We start from the raw sequence: 18,761 nt of genomic DNA on the forward strand, positions 1-18,761 counted from the left end.
TTGTGACTTTGTATTTTCCTCTTTGTATTTTTTAACAGTTCCAGGGGGAAAAGTAATTTATTTATATTCCTGGTTTAAATCCAGAGTACAGGTCAGTGATCACGGAGAGTTCATAGTCACTGCTGGAGTGCTTAACCTTTGGGGCACATTTGGAACAAGACCTCTTGTGCTTTTGCATTACTGTTCTACTGTACATTGAGCTGTCTGCATTTCTGCAGGGCCTTTCTCAGAGAGCTCTTCCCTCCCTCTCATTGCTGTCTTTTCCTTCTCTGCTCTGAGAACAGGGAAAGGCCTTTTAGAAATACTTCAGGTTTTTTTTCTGTTCCCCTGTGCAGTATCTACATTACAATTGCTCCTCTGCACATTCTTCTGCATTTCTTGGCTGTCTAGGAATGGGTTGTTCATTCCTGTTGTTCCACTTGCAACTCAGGGTGCTATGTATTGGCTTCCACCTTGTTCATCTGTGTGCTAAGTCAGTCACTCCACTTCTGTGAGGTGGTTACATGGAGCTGTAGTATCTCAGGGATTCCAAAGATACTATGTTACCTGAAGATAATTGCTTTGATGAAGAAATCTTTCTTATGTAGATCTGAGTGGAGAAAACAACGTTCATTTTAATTTTAAAGATGTGTGGCCTCTTCACTGGCTGAGGACTTAATTTTCTTTTTCTGTGTAAGAATATTTCTATTTTTCCCCCCTCTCCATGACCTGTGTTTCTTGAGCCAGTGCTTGGAGGTGGGAGTCATTCTTGCAAAAGCAAGGTGACATTCTGCATGATGGAGATGTGTCTTTTGGGGATGTTTCAGGCTGAGGGTGGTGCCCAGGCTGCCACTGGGATGCTGTCCATGTAAGTACAAGTAGGGAATCTAGTTCTGTACTTCATTTGCAGCGAGAGTGAAAATTTCATTGCTCTGTTAGAAAATGTAATAACCTGGCAAACTTCCATTTAAAGATTGCAATGAAGTTACCATGATTGGCTCTGTTTCTCTGAGGTCAGTATTAACTCAGTAATCACCTGTGCTCCATTATCCTGTCTTTCTGTGAGTCTATTACATGTGCCATTGCTGCATGGAAATTCACTGAAGTACAGAACACTTGAACAGATTCTCTGTACCTCTTGGGTGGTGAATTAGACTGCACTTTCTACAGCATCTGCAGCACCTTAGAGCCAGCAGAATGTTTACAATACACTACTCTTGTGTGGCCTGGTTAACAATTGTTCCTTACTCCAGTTTCATAATCACTTGATATCACTTTTTCTGATATTTTCAATACATTGTATTATATTGAATGCATGCTTATTTGTTTTCAGTAGAAAATTAAATCTCCATTTTATTAAAAAATGAAGCTGATCTCTGATTTAAAATTAGAAGGGAGGGTGAGAATCCCAGAATTCTGAGTGCAATATAATCACTTTAACAAAAATACTTTTTTGAGTGATCGTTTACAGTATATATCATATGTGCAGATGATAAAGATTCTTTTAGATGTTAGAACAGCTTTTTAGCTGCTTTATTGTTATGAATATATTAGAACATTTGTTAAATCAGCACAGAGTAAAATGTCTCCTTTTATATGAGGAAAATAAAATCAGTGTAATTCGTAAATGACAAGGGAAAAGTGGTAATTTGTGTACAAGATTTTACAGGTACCTTTCTCTGTATTTGTTTAAGTAATGCTCTCGGGTGATACTTCAGTCTCAATGAGCAGGTATGTCAAACTTCAGATCTGTTTTGCTGGGTCTACTAGCAGTGCAGACTGGGTCCTTGGAATAATTCTGTAGAAAGTGGTTTTTTGTACATTTTGCCTTTTCTGTGTTATGCTGTTAGGTGATCAAAATCTAAATATTTATTTGATACATAGTGAATAAGAATTGATAATTTATATCATCTTCATTCCTAATGCTAGGAATGCTGTCTCAGCTAGAGAGAAAAGAAGACTGGTTCTTGCTGTCATTTCTGTCTGCCAGAGGATTTGGCATTGTTACTCCCTTAAGTTGTTCCAGCTGTGATTGCACAGGATCCCATCACTTGTAGGTAAATGCATCCAGCTTTAGAGAGTTTGAGGGGCATGTGCCATTATCTGGCTTCAGAGTAATGTGAGAAACTGCCTTGTTCTGATACAGAAGGAGCCAGAGTTCCTATCACAAGACAAATAACTACCATAATATGGGGGTTTTTCAGCTTTGCATGTTGAGTGATGGCTCTTGAGTTTATTTTGTTCTGCATTCCCTTAACCCTGGTGGTACCCACAGACACCTTTGGCACACAAAGCCAGTGACAGCCTTTTGTGGCTGGTAAACTGATTTTTATTCCCTTCCCCTTGACTGAGATGTGACAAATCCTTTTCAAGGTGAGAACCTGTGGAGCAATTCCTCTGATTAGATTAACTGAAGTCCTCTACTGATTTCTAACCCTTGCTGCCACCATCCAACAGGGAAGGAAAAACTATCCAGCCATAGGTTTTTCAACACAAAGCCTCTCTCTGAATTCTGGACTGATTATCTGTCCTGTGCTTGTCCAGACCCAATGGATCTGGATATTTAGTCATATTCAGTGTTGAAACTGAGAGTAGAAGAGATACCAGTCCTGGTCTCTTCACTTTATTTTTTGTTTTCTGGACATTTTATGAAATGTCCTACCTGCTTGTTCTCCACTGCCTTGGTAGCAATGAAAATCAACTTGTGCCATGTCTGCCTTGCTGGCTACTTCTTGTGCTTTTAAGAACTTAGGTTCTTGGATTCACATGGTCACTGGCTTGATGTAAGTTTTCCTTCCAGCAATTATTTTTTAAATGAATGATGGATCATAGAAATTGCTAAGATGATGACCCATCCCTCTGTAAGTAAACTTTTCCAGGGCTAGCATCCAGTTAGGAGATGGCCTTTTTTTCCTGTACCGAAAAAACCTGAACATGAAACCCAGGAAGGGAAGAAAAATACCCCAGACCTTTTCATGTTTTCTTCACATTTTGAGAAATATTGAATCATATGACAGCAACCTGTGTCTCATTGCCTTGGATTGAGTAAACATAACTCGAGATAAACATAACTTTTACTGCATGCTCAGGAAGTAAAAATTTAGTGGCAAAATTGACATGATTTGGAGTACCATATGGTTAAATTATGGCTTCAGCTAAGTCTTCATAGAGATGTAAAAACCCCAGGCTTTTCCCAGTTATAACAACCCTCTGAATCAGTATTTCACAATGAAGCATGTTTTTAAGTTAACTTTCAAATTCTCAAAGAGGATTTGAGAATTTGAAGCAGTCCACACTGCAAACATGTACTGCATTTTTCAGAGGTCCTGCAAAATGTGAAGTACCACAAGAGTTTGCCAAAACAAATCAGCCACATGAATTCATGCTTAATATTTCTATATTTAGCCATTCTGTTACCTTTCTTCACCACTTAGGAGGTTATGAAGGTGCCTTATAGTGCTCAAAGTATTCAAACTTCAGAAGATTTAATGTCATTTTCTGGATTATTTTCTCATGGGCTGAAGTAGAAGAGAATATGATTATGAAGAGTTCAAGAAACTTTGATATATTTACACAGATGTACAGTAACACCTGAAAGACATCTGTCTGAGTTTTTAGAATTTTCATAGTGTTCTATTTCAGAAGTTGCAGGTAAGACAAATGTTTCTCACCAGTGTTAAAGTGATAGGAAAACACAAAATGCTTTTGTTTCATCTTTGAGCTACCAAATTAGAATTAAATTTAAAATCAGATCAAATTTAATTTTCAGGCTATCCTGTAATAGAAAAATTTTACAAATTTTCACTGCTGTAAATACCTGTTTCTGTAATGACTTTATAATATGGATATAAATATAGTCTTAGGCTCCAAAATATTTGCTTTAGGAAAATGATAAAATACAGGTCAAATCTGACATACCTAAAACTCCATTGCTTGCCTCCTTTTTAATTCTCTTTGCTCAGGGCAGAACTTTGCTGGGAAGAAGTTTGGAGCAGTAAAATATTGACTTTTTCCCTCAGTTCATCTCCTATCAGCTTGATTTTTTTTTTCCCCCTTAAAATGCTCTCATCCCTTTCTCACCAGTTGAAACCATAATTCTGTCAGTAGATTTGAATATTGTTCTTCTGTCTTTCATTGATCTCATTCCAGGCTTTCTTTTTGCCAGTGTTACACTAAAGCTATTGAATAATTCCAGTAAGGAATGTAAAAGCACAGGGTTGTTAAATTTGTATCTTTTTGGTGCCTAAACTGCTGTCTTGCTTTTAATAACATTTTATTTTTGATAGCACTTAGCCTTTAAAATTGTATTTAGATAAACGTTAGTTTCTAAGGTGATCACTTTTGACATGACTATTTTTGTTGTGGTCTGTATTAAAAACAGCAGGTGGGTGGTGGTTTGGAGGTTTTTGTGTCAAATTGTGAATGATTCTCACGTGACTGAATGGTGTGTACTGGGTCATTGCTCCCACACACCACCTGATCTTTTGTTTATATCTCCTGTGTTGCAGTCAGAGCACAGGGAAACCCCCACATACCTTCCTGTAGCATCACGCCCCACCACCCTTCTCCATCAACAAGTATCCAACAAATAAGGGCAAAGCTGAATTTGGGTTATTGTTCTGTTTTCTGGGAGTCAGCTGTCTGCAGACATAAACCCTTGCAGCCACCTTTGTAGGGGAAGGAGGAGAGGGACCAGAGAGGATTAAAAATCACACCTGTGTGTCAGGAGTTCTAGCAACTCATTTCAACATGAGGTGGTTTTGTTCAGCCCAAAGTAGAAGTCTGCTATGGTGTGATGTTTGCCTCTTTTGATAACGTGGTGTAAATTTCTGTAGCTGAATGCTGTAAAAGTTGGTCCCACCTTGTAAAAATGTATCATACAATTAAGTCATGAGGCATTCCCTCCTGGGATCACAATACGTGACAAAAAACAATGATAGCAATCTGGAAAGATTCTGGACTTTTTTTTATTCAGACACAAAACATGGAAAGATCAAATTCTTTCCAGGCTGAGCTAGGTCTTATTTAATGGTATCTTATTTGGCTGCTGGATCAATGGGCCATGAACAGCTCAATCAATAATCAGTCTAGCAAGAGCTATCACATTTTTCTTCACCTTGATACTCTCCAATGCAATTAAATAGCAAGTGTAAAGGTGGACAAACAGTAGTGTGAATGGAGTACAATTTGTTGATGTTTTGTCTTTCAGAGGTTGAGATATTCCAGTACAAACACTTGCAGGATTTTGTTGAGATTGTCAATAGTGGCTTTGTCAAGGTTTTCTTCTGTGTCCTTTATGGTATGCCATACTGCAGGAAAAGGGGATGGAATCAGATGCAGGACTGGAACCCCTAAAAAAAGGAAAGTGAAATTTGGAGAAGAAATGTTTTAGAAGTTCTGTTAATCCAACAGATACTTCACCATGTAGCAACAGAGTCGGGTAACTATTCAATAAGCTTGCTTTATAGGGTGTGTCCCTGCAGCTTCCTTTTTCCTTCTCTTGTTTTGATGCTTGTGACTGCATCCCATCATTAAAGAGTGTATTGTGTAAAGCTGCCACCTTCCTTTCCTTTGAGTACTTTTCCCTCCTCTTACTTTTTTCTTTTTAAAATAATCTGTAGCTACTTATTGGGGGTTTTGGTTTTTTTTTTTTCCAAAATTCTTTAGGTTTTGTGTTTAGGAGCTACAGCAGGACAGAGAAATCACTGCAGCTCCTCAAAATGAAAACTGATTACCATGTTTTTGTGATACTGTTAAGACTGAATATTTTTGAAGCATTTTTCTAGTTCTCTACATAAATGGTAAAATAGGGTTTCTTATTTTTACTCTGTAAAATAGAGACAGTGTTGCCCTCAGATAAAGGAACTGTATCACTGCATGTATGTGTATATATACATACACACACATTACCTATATGTACTGCAGCTTGTAGGTAAAAGAGGAATGAAATCAGTCTTCTGCTTCCCAATTTGTTTTAGGGAGGAGCATTTTTTTTCTCAGCCTCTTTCTTGTTTCACTTCTTTTCCTCTCTGATTTTTCAGCTGCATACCACTAAGGAATCAATTTTTTTCATTAGGTAATACATCAAAGCTCTAAAGCTGGATTCAGAAGCCTCAAGTTGGGACAAATAAGCTTGAAAAACAGGAGCATATGCATTTGATCATTTATTAAATTAAGCATTTCTTACTGAATATATACAAATTATAAGAATTTCCAGTACCTCTTAACAAAAATGGAACATGATCATCTTCAACCAAGCCTCGATGTAAATTGCTGCGGAAATACTGACTTGGAACAGGGTGATTCTTCAGCAGATTCATGTTGTGTAGCTTTTGCTCTGTAATGCACAATGAAAGTGATTATTACAATTTTTGAACAATGAGGAATGTTAGCATGTTTGAATTATTTTTCCTCACACATGGAAGCTTTTTCCATGGCACAGTAGTGACTGTCTTTTGCATTTGTTTAATATTTGGAAGACCTCAGAACTGGTGCTGTTACCATAATTTTACAGAAGTGAGAACAAAAACACAGAAGTGAAGCAGTTGCCAAGTGTCACAGAGTGACAATCAGCAATATAATCTGTTTTGTTGCTTTCAAATGTCTGAGAGTCTTTCTCAGATGTTTCATTAACTAAGTATCAAAATCTTCATACAGGTTTAACATTTCACATTTATATTTTCAAAGATTCTTACTGTAAACCAGAAAATTAATCTAAAAATCTTTTACAGATTTACAGAGCTTAATATATTTAAAAACTACTCACTAGGTTTTGAAATTCATCCAAAACCCATCTCCTTGTGCTTACCAATTGCTTGAAGCCTCTGAAACCATCGAAGAGTGTTTGGAAAATAATTGGGAAAGACTGGGTTTCGTGCACCAATTAAATCCAGTAGTACAAACAGGTCCTAGACAAGAAAGAATCTTTAGTGCAGAACTCTTTCCTGTAACATCAGCAGCAGCAATGAAACTCTTGGTTTCCTGTATAGCTCATGAGCAGGTCTTTGCTAGCCCTGACCAAAGATCTGCCTTTCTAGTGTGGTGTGAGGAGAATTCACTAGCAGAACCTGATTCCAATCTGATACATTTTGCTGTCTTCCCGAGGAGGGCAAGGCTAGGCTATTCCTCTGTTCCTCGAGCTGAAGCAGGCTGCATAGCCTAGCCTGCAATTTGTGTGTTATATCTCTTTAAAACAGCGGTAGGTGGGGAGAAAGAAGAGGAAATTGCTTTTTCCCCTGAGAACAACAAAGTCTGTCAAGGGAAAGACATTTTATGAGTCACAAGAAGCAGTGACAGAAGTGCCTCAGCAGTAAACAGGGAAAGTAGAAGGGAACAGACAACCAAAATGTTAGTAGGAATCAGAGGGATACAGAGGTTGCTGTAGCTTAGTACTGAGCTAGGGGAGATTTGTTCATAGACCAATGCTGTTTGTGCTCTTTCCTTATCACTTGTAATTATCTTTTCCTGAAGAAGGTGGGTATCCTAGTTTATATTCTAATAAACTGTGTATTTTGATATTTCTATGGCTCCTCCTCATACTTGCATGCAGCAGGTCTAATCCCATGAAAAGCTCTTCCCAATTCTCTAACATATTTCATAATGTTTCCAGAATCCTGCTTCTTCCTTTAACTTCAGTGGGGTTGTGATTTTCTTGGGAATTTGGCCAGTTACCTATTAATTAAATATTTTTACAAATGCCATTTACTATTGTTCCCTAAGGAGGAAAGTCCTTAGGAAGGGAAGAGCCACTCACTATGCCCTGCAGCTGGTTTGTGGTTGTTGAACCAGGTGGGTGTGGAGTCGATGCCATTTTTTGAGCTAAGTGTTGAGATCCATAGAGGGAGTCGGAAGGGGACCACCGAACAAAGGCTTCTTCACCATCAAAAAAGATCAGCTGAAGGGAAAGGTCTGGTCTTGATGTTGAGCTGGCCTGTTGGAGGAAGTTAAAAGTAAAACTAAGTGATTCTGGCCAGAACATTAAATAAAGGGCAAATACTGTAGTCATGTCAGTAACACAGATAAGGGTGTATTTTCAAGGTTCCCTATGCAGACCTTCCTTTGGATGTTATTATGGTGTAATAGTGGTAGTCATCAGTCAAGGTAATTGTTATTTATCTAACACAGTGACACATTCTCCAGTCTCATATAATTTTGGTTCTGGATAAAAGTTTCATTTCTGACTTAGGAGGACATGACCTGAGCATTGAGACCTGCAAAACCAGGTAGCAGCAACATTATCTCAAATAATGAGGGGACATGTCAGTAACAACCCCTGATGGGAGTGCAAATATCATCATTTGATTGCATCACAAGGATTAATGTAATTGCTACAGCTGTGCATCAGTGGAGGTGAATTATGTATTTGACAAGTTGATGGTTCTTTCAGCCCCTTCTTTTTATTCAGGGGAATTTGCAGTCACTGAGGTAATTTTGTGCTAAACCAGAGCAAAGAGAGTGGATATGTCAGATATGTCTTTTCCTTTCAATAACCAAAATATAACAGCACTCAAACCTGAGAATATATATGATAAATGTGTTTAATGTCACAAAAAAGACATTTGTATGAAATTTCTTCCTAGTGTAGAGGGAGTCTACTATCTGAAGCCTCATTTGAATTGTCAGAATTTCCTAATAATCCCTAGCCCAGAAAATCCCAGTCTGGTTCCAATAAATGAACAGTTTGAGAATTGTAGTCTTGACAGTCGCTATAAATATTTTAAGCCCTCTATGAATTAACACTGCTTGAAGTAAAATTGCATGATGTGGTTGAAAAGGTGGGGTCACTGGCAGCAGTCATGTCCTGTATGGGCTACAACTCCCAAATAGCTGGAGCTGATGCAATCTGAACAGAAGCTTCTATAAAATGTCAGTCATGCAGGCAAGATGGTATTGATTGTGCTCACAGTGGTATATTGATTTCTCTAATGGCAATGGCTTGCTGCCTTTTGTCCTTTGCACATGACAGAGCTCTGTGGGCAGCAGTCATTTTGCATTCTGCAGGAAACTGTATCAGTGCTATTTGAGTTTTAGAAAGTAGTACTTGTGTTATTATTACCATTACTGCTTAACACATTTTAATAATGAAGAGAGTCTTTGCCCAATAATTTTAACTCTGGAGAAGTAAGTTATAACTGGAGAAGCATCAAGATAAAAATCACAACCTCAAGTCAAAGTATAAATAGATTTGGCTGAAAACATAGCAAAGTCTGTTGTGCTACCATAAGCAGAGCAAAAACATCATCACTAATGTATTAAGCAGATGGATCCCAAAGTATATTTTGTTAACAGACTGTACAAGTGATAGCCTGTGAAAAGTCATTAGTTGCCTTTTTGTCAAATGCTGTCATCTTAGATGATAAAAAATAATTTTCACTGTAAACCAGTGTATTCATAGTGAAAAATATCAGTCTTTATAGTCAGTGTGCAAGTTGTTTCATAAATACTCACCAGGCAAATTTATTATAAATCAAAGCCTATATATTACAGGACTTTTTTTTGTTTTGTTTTGTGATTAAAAATATTGGCATATTCCTAATCTTCTCATTCTTAAATATTCACATATCAGAAGGCACCAAATCAGTTTCTGGAAACTCCTGTCGACAAGTAATTCTAAAACCTGAGCTGAGTGTACTCCTGACACTTTGTAGAGTGTCTCTCACATTTGAGAGACCTTTTCCTGTAACACCTCTGCAAACTTATGAGAATTGTTTTTCTGTAAATACTGAATACTGAACCAGTAGATGGCACTCGTGAATCCATAATCCTACAAATTTGTAATCCTACAAGCTTTAAGAGTTTGTAGGCTCAACAGATTTTTGTGCTTAGCAATTGCAGCCCTTTGAAACAGATTTTCATAGCATAGGTAACACAGACTGATGACATTATACTTCTTTCATAAATAAACCATTCAAATTTGTAAAAAAAAAATTAAGAAGAAAATCTTTGTGGGATGGGGGGACCTGAGTGTGACTCTTCTGCAGAACAATTAGTTCATTTGTGTCTCAAAGCAGAATACAACTGAGATACTTCTGCAGGATTCAGAATGCAGCAAAGCTTTTCAATGGCCCTAGATGTTACTGGATGTGATAGGAACTTCTGAGTCAAGTTCTGTGCCTTTTTGATAGAAAGTAGCATTATACCTTTCCAAGTCTGCGAAACATCTATTATTCATGTATCATTTGTTTTTTTTAAATGGTATATGTTTATACAGATAACTTTTAATAAGTTATCCACCCTTTTAATAAGAAATTTTAATGTGACAATACAATTTAGAGTAGTAGATACTGATCTCTGTTCTTGGAGTCAATGGGAGATTTATTACAAGCACAGCAATCAGAGAACCCAGCATGCAGGCTATGGAAAAGAATGTGGAAATGCCCTGAGGCCTGTTGCTGTTGGCAAGGCAAATGAAAATGAAACAAAAGAACTACCTTGATTAACTGCAGCTCGTTATCCAGGGCCCGTGCCAGCTCCAACATCATGGCACAAGGCACAGCTGAATCAGTGGCTCCCACAAACACTCTGCCCTGCCACTGTTGTCCAAAGAATTTTGAGTCGTAGTGGCAAGCAAGCACGAGATGGCGTTTTGCAGAGGGCTCCAGAGTGCCAATAACATTTGAAAAGGTTTTATAGCCATATGGTGTGTATCTCTGAAATGTATCTTCTTCAATTTCCCAACCAGCCTTTAATGCTTGAAGACGGTTCTTGATATGCTGCAATTATAAAAAACAATCAGGTTAATATTTCTTGCTTCAGAAAGATGTTGCAGACAAATTGTTATTAGCTAATTAATAGTGGCTCCTAAGCTTATTTCTGTAAGTTCATGGTGTTTTAAAGGATAACCTTTATAGCAAAAAATGTAATATCACTGTATAACTTTGCTACCTGAGCCTCTGACTGCCTCATTTGCTTTTTATTTCTTCCCTCTGACCTTTCTCTTTGTGAGTGTGAAGATGTTTTGAATTATTGCTGGTTATTACGACACATTAAGATCTTGATCTCTAAAGTTTTCAGGCCAGTGTCTTTTTCAGGTGTAACTAGAGCAGATTTAATGTTAACATCTTCAAAGCTTTAACTCAGATGTGCCCTTAAATTAAAAGTCAGAATTGGCTGTGGAGACCTTGTTGTGGCTGTTTAGACAATTACCACACAAAGATGCCACAGAAGTATAAGGAGAAAAAAAAAAAAGCTGTTTGGGTTGGTTGGTTGGTGTGAGGTGGTTGGACTTCTAAGCTTCTGTGAAAAATCTGCCTTTCAAGTGACATAAATTGTTTACAAGGCCATAACAGATAGGTAGATTATTTTAATTAAAGAAAGAATGAAACATTTCAGAAGAGCGTTTCAAAAATGAAATTCTATAAGTGTAGCTCATATAAAGATAAGAATTGAGACAATCTATAAGGCATATCATTAATTTTAGCTATCTTTCTGCCTGAAGAGAATACCTCTAACAACCCCAGCTATACTTCAACCAGAGTTCTGGCTAACTCATATTAGAGGGACATCTCTGCTTCTCTGTTGAGCAACTTATTTTTGTGGGTCCCTAGAGAGCTTCTTCAAGGCAGATTCCTCTCTCTTTAAGTAAACATTAGGAAAAGCCTCTAAGGGGAAAATAGACTTTGAAGACTTGTTCTGCTCTTAGGGGAGTCAGTAGGAATGATAAGAAACAACAATATTGCCATAGATTTTAGTGCTAGAACAAACTTCCATTTTGTTTGTGGTCACCCACTGAAAGCTTTTACATGGTATGGTCTATCAGCTGTCAGTAGGCAGAGTGAAGGATGTCTGTTAAGGATTGAGGGCACTATATAAGCCTGGATGAAGCTCACAGTAGCCTTTTTCCCTAGTCTGATGATTTTGTGTCAACAAAGAAGTATAATCCATTTCAAACTCCATTGCTGTGTTTTGACAATAGAGGACTCTTAATTTTTTTTTTTTAATTTAATACATGCTGTTACCTTGTAACAGGATGATGCATTCTATTTTGAACATAATCTGTGGTTTTCTAGCCTAGGCTCAGCTGTTTTTTTGCTTTTCTTCCTTTTCTCCCTTTCACTTGGCTGCCTTCCAGAGTACTGCTAAAGAAACCACAAAGCTAAATCTACAGAGATGTGCACGCGCACACACACACACACACACAAAATGCATAAAAAGGCTGCATTTTTCCAAACTACAAATTCCTGAGTAGCAAATAAATTTATTGTAGCTGGGGCTGTCTTAGAGCTGTTGAGTCAGTGCCCAAAGGGCAGATGAAGGCTCGTGGATGCTGTGAATGTCTTTAGTAAACTCAGCTGTACCATTGTCTTCTCCTGCTTCGCTGATGGGGTCCAGAGCCAGCATGGACGCTGTCCTGAATTTGCCCATGCTGTGAGTGCAGAGCAGAGGGGCTGGCAGAGCAGCAACCCCATTGTGTGATAGCTTCTTGTGGCTCAAAGGCAACGTGCTGGAGTCTTTACTGCCTTGGGGCCAGCTGCAGCCTGGTTTGTTGGCCCAGCACCAGGACACTGCTGTACTTGGGCCAGTGGAGCTGCTGTGGTTCATGGACCAGGGCTGGCTGCACTTTGTTGTGCTGACCATTTCATCTGCCTGCTCCTTTGGGCCCCTCTGATCCCCTTTTGTGTTGATATACACCCATCTGAGGCAACTCCCCAGGGCACTGTAACAGCAGAGGACAGGGCCTCTCCAGAAAAAGTGTCATTTATTTCATCCCATGCGCGGTCTCGGGTTTGAACCAGTGACCAAAAACCTGCTCATGTGAGGGAAAGGACAACCACTGTGTTGTACTTTGGGTACCAAACCTGGGGCAAACTTGTTAATTTAAAACATGATTTAAAAAAAAAAAAAAAGACTTATTTTCTATCATGCTATGCAGCCCTGGGAAATAATGTCAGCTGATGTGCAAGCTGTGTCATGTTGGCACTATGCGGTCTAGACTTGAACAATGATAGAGTTCATCCTACTGAATTAAAGGAATTTCTGTGGCACTGTCTCTTTGGTAGGGGTCACCAAAGATGTTACCAGAATATAAATAATTACAATAATAATATATAGTAAAGATGTTAGAGATTGTCAGGAAGCGTTGTCTTACCTGTCGCACGATGTAACTTCCTTGTGATCCCGGGTATCTTTCTATCAGGATAGGGCGCAAATCATTCTCCCACATTTCAGAAATATCTGTGTTGGCCACAACTTTTTGAATAGCATCAGAACTTAAAATTCTTGGTTGGTGAGAATACTGCAGAAGGTAGAGAGGAGTGCTATAACTATTACTAGATCTTTTAAACCAGTTTTCTTCATAATTATGATAAAAATGGTATATTCTGCTACTTTGATTTATTCCCAACAAAATGCAATTGAAAAACCCCTTTTTACTCAGAAATGATTGGCTTCTCTGTCTTTCATTTCCATACAAAACTTGCTAGTATTTAAAGTATGGGAGAAAGTTTTACCTACCAGCTAGCTGTAAAACCTGAACCAATGAATGGGTTCTCTGTTTCCTAATATCTAAATTATACATGTCATGTCTGAAACTATGCCACCTTCAGCCGAGGTTTCTATTGAGACAAACACCAGAAGCTTTGTTTCCAGCAGTAGTATTTAGCTTTATGCTGTGTGCTGTGAAGAAATGCCTAAGGTAAGTCACGCCCAGAGGGAGCTGGCTGTGTCATTGTGGTCTCTGCCCACAGCGGCGGAATGAGTGTGACTGCACAGAATGCTGTGGCTCCTCTGGGGCTAGCTGGGGCATTTGTCAGCTCGGTGACACATGGGTTAACCTCAGACCCGACAGCTCGTCTCCTGTGGCAGCCCCTAGGATGTGACCTACCTCCCAGGTGACTTCCTTTCTGTTGCCCAAGCCCAGGCCTTTGGGGCTGTATCAGGTGACCCAAAATGCTTGAGACATCCTTATGTAGCTGGCAAAGGCACATCTTAGATGTGCAAGAGCTCCAAAGAGCTCTGCACTGGTAGCTGAATGCCAGGTGGGATTCCCAAGGACATCTCAAATGCCCCTTTAGACACCAGGTTTGAACCTATCCAATCTCTAGCAGTTGTCCCCTCAGAAACTTCCTGTGCCACTACTATTTTTACAGGTTCCTGTTTCAGGCACTATCATTCCATTCCTCATTTATATCACAGGGTCTTCCCTCTACTCCTGTCTTTCTCCTAATGAAAAATACTGCTTTGTTTATTTCTTCTTTGATCAGAACTGCCTTACATGATTTGCTGTCCTTCAGTGTACCTTGTCTGTGTCATCCTTTCTAAGATGAGCAAAAGGAGCGAAAATGGAACATGAGCACATCAGTTTATACTGTAGGACAATGGTATTTTTTATTTTATTCTTTTTCTTTCTTCAAACTGTTAAACAGCTGACTTGCTTTTGGGCTGCTCCTGCATCAAAATGACATTTTCATACATATCTGTAGTCTAACCCTATCATTGTATGTGTTAGCAAGGAATAATTCACTCCTTTTCTACTCGTGTGTGTCATTTCACATGTGTCTGACACAACACCTAAAACCCATTACCTGGCCAGAATGTGAACTGACCTCGAAAGTCAGGTACCTCATTACCAATTACCTTATTACCCTAGGTGATGAATATTGTTGAAAAACAGGGGTCGCCTCACTATTTGACTTTTTTCTATTTCCTTTGTGTTTGTACAAGCAAGTATGAGCACAAGTATTTTTTAGATTCCACTACAAACATTTAATTCTACCCTTCTCTTGTTTCCTAGCTATTTATCTCTGTGTGAACCTTTCCTCTATTTCCACTTAGGTTTAGCAGTGGAATTAAGCAGAGGGCTGACACAAAGACACTGAATCTAATTGTGCCAATTTTAATACATGTTTAAAGCTGAATTTTAAGACTGTGAGGACACCAAAATTTAAGATGGGCAGTTAACATTTTTATGGCTAGCAAATTTAGACATAGATCAAAGAAAAAAGAAAAATTATTTCATCTGATATGAAGATGAACTTTTGAAAGTTTGGAAATTATACCATGGAAGTTGTAAAACAGTCTTTTGAAATACTAGCAGTTTAATAAGGTGGAACTTAGACCAGTGTAGAAGAGGCACAGAGAAGAAAAAATGACAGGGAGCTGTTCAGTTTAGGAGGAGCAGACTGTAAGGGGAGAGTGAAAAACAAAAGCTATGTACTTTGGAAGAGTGTAGGAGGACAATTTAATTAAGGAAGTTCAGAAAATCTGCAGTTGAACAAGCGAAGAGCATGCCTGGTAATTGGGGTCATCAAATCACTTGGCAAAGAAACATTATTAAAGTACAAATGCATGAAAGTACTTCAGAGGAGAGGAATCAATTTCCATTTCTAATGATGGAGATATCAAATTTGGGAAGTGAGAGGAGTTACAAAAGTGGTTATGAAATAAAAGAGAAGCAAAATAAGATTTGTAAGTGACTCATTCTTTGCAGTGTTGGTCAATCCCTACTTAGCCACAACAGGGAGGCAGAACAGTATCTTCATGACAGGGTTGTCACTAATCCTGTTCTACTAAGCTGTACAAAACTGCAAAACTTCGAGTTCTACAAGTAGCCCAGGCTTACCTGCAGGACTTTGAATTTCTGGCTCACATGTCCCTCCAGGGAGAAAGAACAAAAGTTGTTGAAGGACAAGAATTTGATGAGAAAGAGGTGGTTGTTCTTGCTCAGTGTGTGCGCAGGCGGAGGAGCTGAGGTGTGATGGTTCTGTGGCACTACTGACAGCACTGCTGGGGAGACTGGCTGGTCAGAATGGAGCCAGCTAAAGAGTGAGGGGCTGGGGCTCAAGGGGGCTGCAAAAAGGAGCACTGGAGCTGTGTGACTGTTCATTGACCAGCGTGACTAAAGATTCACCCCTGCATGGATATACTATATATGTACATTTACATGCATTGTGCATAATTACAGATATACAGTCTATACATGAGCTATATATATACTATATGAGCTATACACATATATATGTATGTAGTGTAAGGTACAATTAATAGAACAGAATGAAACAGTACCTCATTATCAAACAAAGAAACAAGCCAACATTTCCTTGAATGAGGGGGTGAGTTAAAACAAGGAGAAAGGGAGTCACTCAGGGGAAGCATGGAAGGGTGTGAGGGAAGCCTCATTTTACCAGCTTGTCTTGTGGAATTCAGTTGCTTCTTGCTGAACTTTGACTTCAGCTCTTCTACAAACACTTGGGGAATGGCCCTAAAAGTATATTTTCTGTTTGAAAATTCCTGAAGTGTTTAGTTGAATGTGGTTTGCAGTTTTAAGCTTTCCTACGTTTCACGTGGTTTAATTCTTTATGAAGAAAACTATGTTAATGTTTCATAATGAAACACTGAGACCTGCTACATTGAGAAATCTGTGGTTTAAAGCTTACCACTGTTTAGTTAAACCATATCTCAAGATTCCTTTTTTCACTAGTTCACACAGCAGTCTAAATTAGACACAATATGGTACGAGTCTACAACATATTAGAGCGTTATATCTTTTCAAAACAATTTTGTACCGGCTATCAGCACCATGCCTACTTGTTTTTCCTAGATACATGTGCATTGCTGCTGACAGAGCTATCTGTCTTCTCAAACTAAGTCACTGTCCTCTGACTCACCATGGTCACAATGAAAGTTGGAGTATAGTAGAATGTTATAAGGAATACAATTTCAGATTTTGATCCGTCTTTCCCTGTTTGGGTTTCCCCTTAAATTCAGTAACATTTCAGACCGTGACAAAGCTTATGGCTCTTGCTGCCCGGTCCCGGGCGGTGCGAGATGGCAAAGCCGAACGCGTGAGGAAGATCTGCTCACAAGGCTTAGGAGGGGAGCCATGGCACCCACCCTCACCTGCGGGACCGCGTCAAGGGTGAGCCCAGCCCGGATTCACGTTGGAGGCCAGGGCAGGAGGGATGGGGCCGTCCCCGCGCCCAGCCGCTCACCCCTGCCCGCCGGGAAGGCGCTGCCCCCGCACCAAGGGAGAGGCGAGAAGCGCCGGGAAAGGCGAACGCGACCCACCTTCTCCTGGGTCCACTGCGCTCCGGCGTCCCTGCCGAGCGCCGGGGGCAGGCAGGCGGCCAGGCACAGCGCCCCGAGCAGCCGGGCGGCGACCCCCTCCATCCCTTCCCTGCGCCTCGCCGAGTGCCGGGGCAGCGAAGGAGAGAGCGACGGCTGTGCCGGCGGAGGCGGCGCTGAGGGAAGGAGGCACGGAGGGAGGGAGGCACGGGGAGAAGGAGGCACGGAGGGAGGGAAGGAGGCAAGGGGGGAGGGAAGCACGGAGGGAGGGAGGCACAGGGAGAAGGAGGCACGGCGGGAGGTACGGAGGGAAGGAGGGAGGTACAGAGGGAAGGAGGCACGGAGGGAGGGAGGGAAGGAGGCAAGGGGGGAGGGAGGCACGGCGGGAGGAGGCAGCGGCAGGAGCGGCGCTGGCCGCAGGAGCCGCAGCCGTGCCAGCCTCTCGGGCGGCCCGCGTTCCCCAGAGCCCGGCCCGTCAGCAGCGCCAGGGGCTGCCTGCGCCCCGGCCCCCTCCGCTCCTTCCTGCCCCGGCCGCCGGGCAGCCAGGGAGGGCAGGCACTCGTGATTGCCGCCGTGGGAAAAGCCGGAGCCTGCGGCTCTGCCCTGAAAGCCGGTTCTGTGTTCCGAGGGGCAGCTCGTGATCCCTCGGCCCCCGGGCAGCGGTGGGAGCTGCGGGCGCTGCCATCAGGGAGGGCCGCGCTCTCCCGCTGGGAGCCCGCCGGGAGCAGCGCCCGCGGCTGATGGAAGCTCGGAGCCGGTATTCCTCATAAAGGGTGTGACAGCAGGGACCACAGAAATGCGAAGGGGTTTAATTCATTAATTTACAAGTTCTTCTCATGATCTTTTTTAGGCCTAAAACAACAATACTTGCTAAAATGAAAACCCTCTCTTCAGGCGTTTTAATTTATTTACTTTTATTATCAACCAAGAACAAAGCAAAGTCTGTGGTGAGGCAGTATTTTGCAGTACACTTATTTAGATTAATTAACCAAAGATACAAGTTTCTGAGTTTTTGTCCTCTTCTTTAGGTGATTTGACATCACCGTTCTTGCTCTAGAATGTTGTAGAAAACATCTGTCTATTCTGCATCACAGATACTCTATTTAAAGTCTCCAACTTTGACATATTTCTTAAAGTTCAGGCTCAATCTCAAAACAAAATAAAAGAAGAAAAAGAAGAGATGAAGGAGGGAAGCAGCAGGAGTAATCATTTTGCTGCTTGTCAGCCTTGTACTGGAAAGCCTATCCTAGTAACTATAGCTTTGCAAGTAACAGTGATGTTGGAGAAATTGAGTGATTTGTGATTTGCAGATTGTTGACCCAGATTTCACAGGCTTCCTAGAAAAGCTGGTGGATCTGCCACCCAGCGTACAGATGACATATGTGATATCTTTACTACAGATCCTTCTAGCTGATACTCAGAATGTGGCTCTGTTCCATTTTTGCATATATGGGAAAACAAAGAGTTAATTTAAATTGGTGCCTTTTTTTTTTCAGTCGTGAAAGTCCACAAAGTGCTTTGTTAGGAAATTGTTCCAAATTCACAGCTGAATCACTGGTTGACAGAAAGAAATGGGCAATCTTTTCATTACCAAGAAAAATCAGCATGGTTGACAGATTTTTAGACAAAAGCCCCAGCATGTCAGAGATCAAGTCACAGGCAATTAGTTTAAATCCCACTACCAAGATGATGGTGATCCCAGCAGAACTACACTACAGAACAAAAATCTGTTGCCCCTCCATGAGATTTCCTGTGGTTGGCTATACAATCCAAATGCTGGA

The 18,761-nt window shown here is 40.5% G+C and overlaps 1 protein-coding gene across 1 annotated transcript; it reads right to left on the reverse strand.

Annotated features, from left to right (window-relative positions):
* Window positions 1-4,928: 4,928 nt before the first annotated feature.
* QPCT (glutaminyl-peptide cyclotransferase) lies at window positions 4,929-17,711 on the reverse strand. Its single transcript, XM_074537292.1, has 7 exons — window positions 16,984-17,711; window positions 13,067-13,213; window positions 10,410-10,691; window positions 7,733-7,909; window positions 6,788-6,887; window positions 6,200-6,316; window positions 4,929-5,330 (listed from the first exon to the last, which is right to left on the reverse strand). The coding sequence occupies exons 1-7, from the start codon at window positions 17,083-17,085 to the stop codon at window positions 5,185-5,187; spliced, it is 1,071 nt and encodes a 356-aa protein (XP_074393393.1). The 5' UTR covers window positions 17,086-17,711; the 3' UTR covers window positions 4,929-5,184.
* Between the last annotated feature and the right edge of the window lie 1,050 nt (window positions 17,712-18,761).

Source organism: Zonotrichia albicollis, chromosome 3 (assembly GCF_047830755.1).
Source record: "Zonotrichia albicollis isolate bZonAlb1 chromosome 3, bZonAlb1.hap1, whole genome shotgun sequence".
In the NCBI taxonomy this organism is placed as follows: Eukaryota; Metazoa; Chordata; class Aves; order Passeriformes; family Passerellidae; genus Zonotrichia; species Zonotrichia albicollis.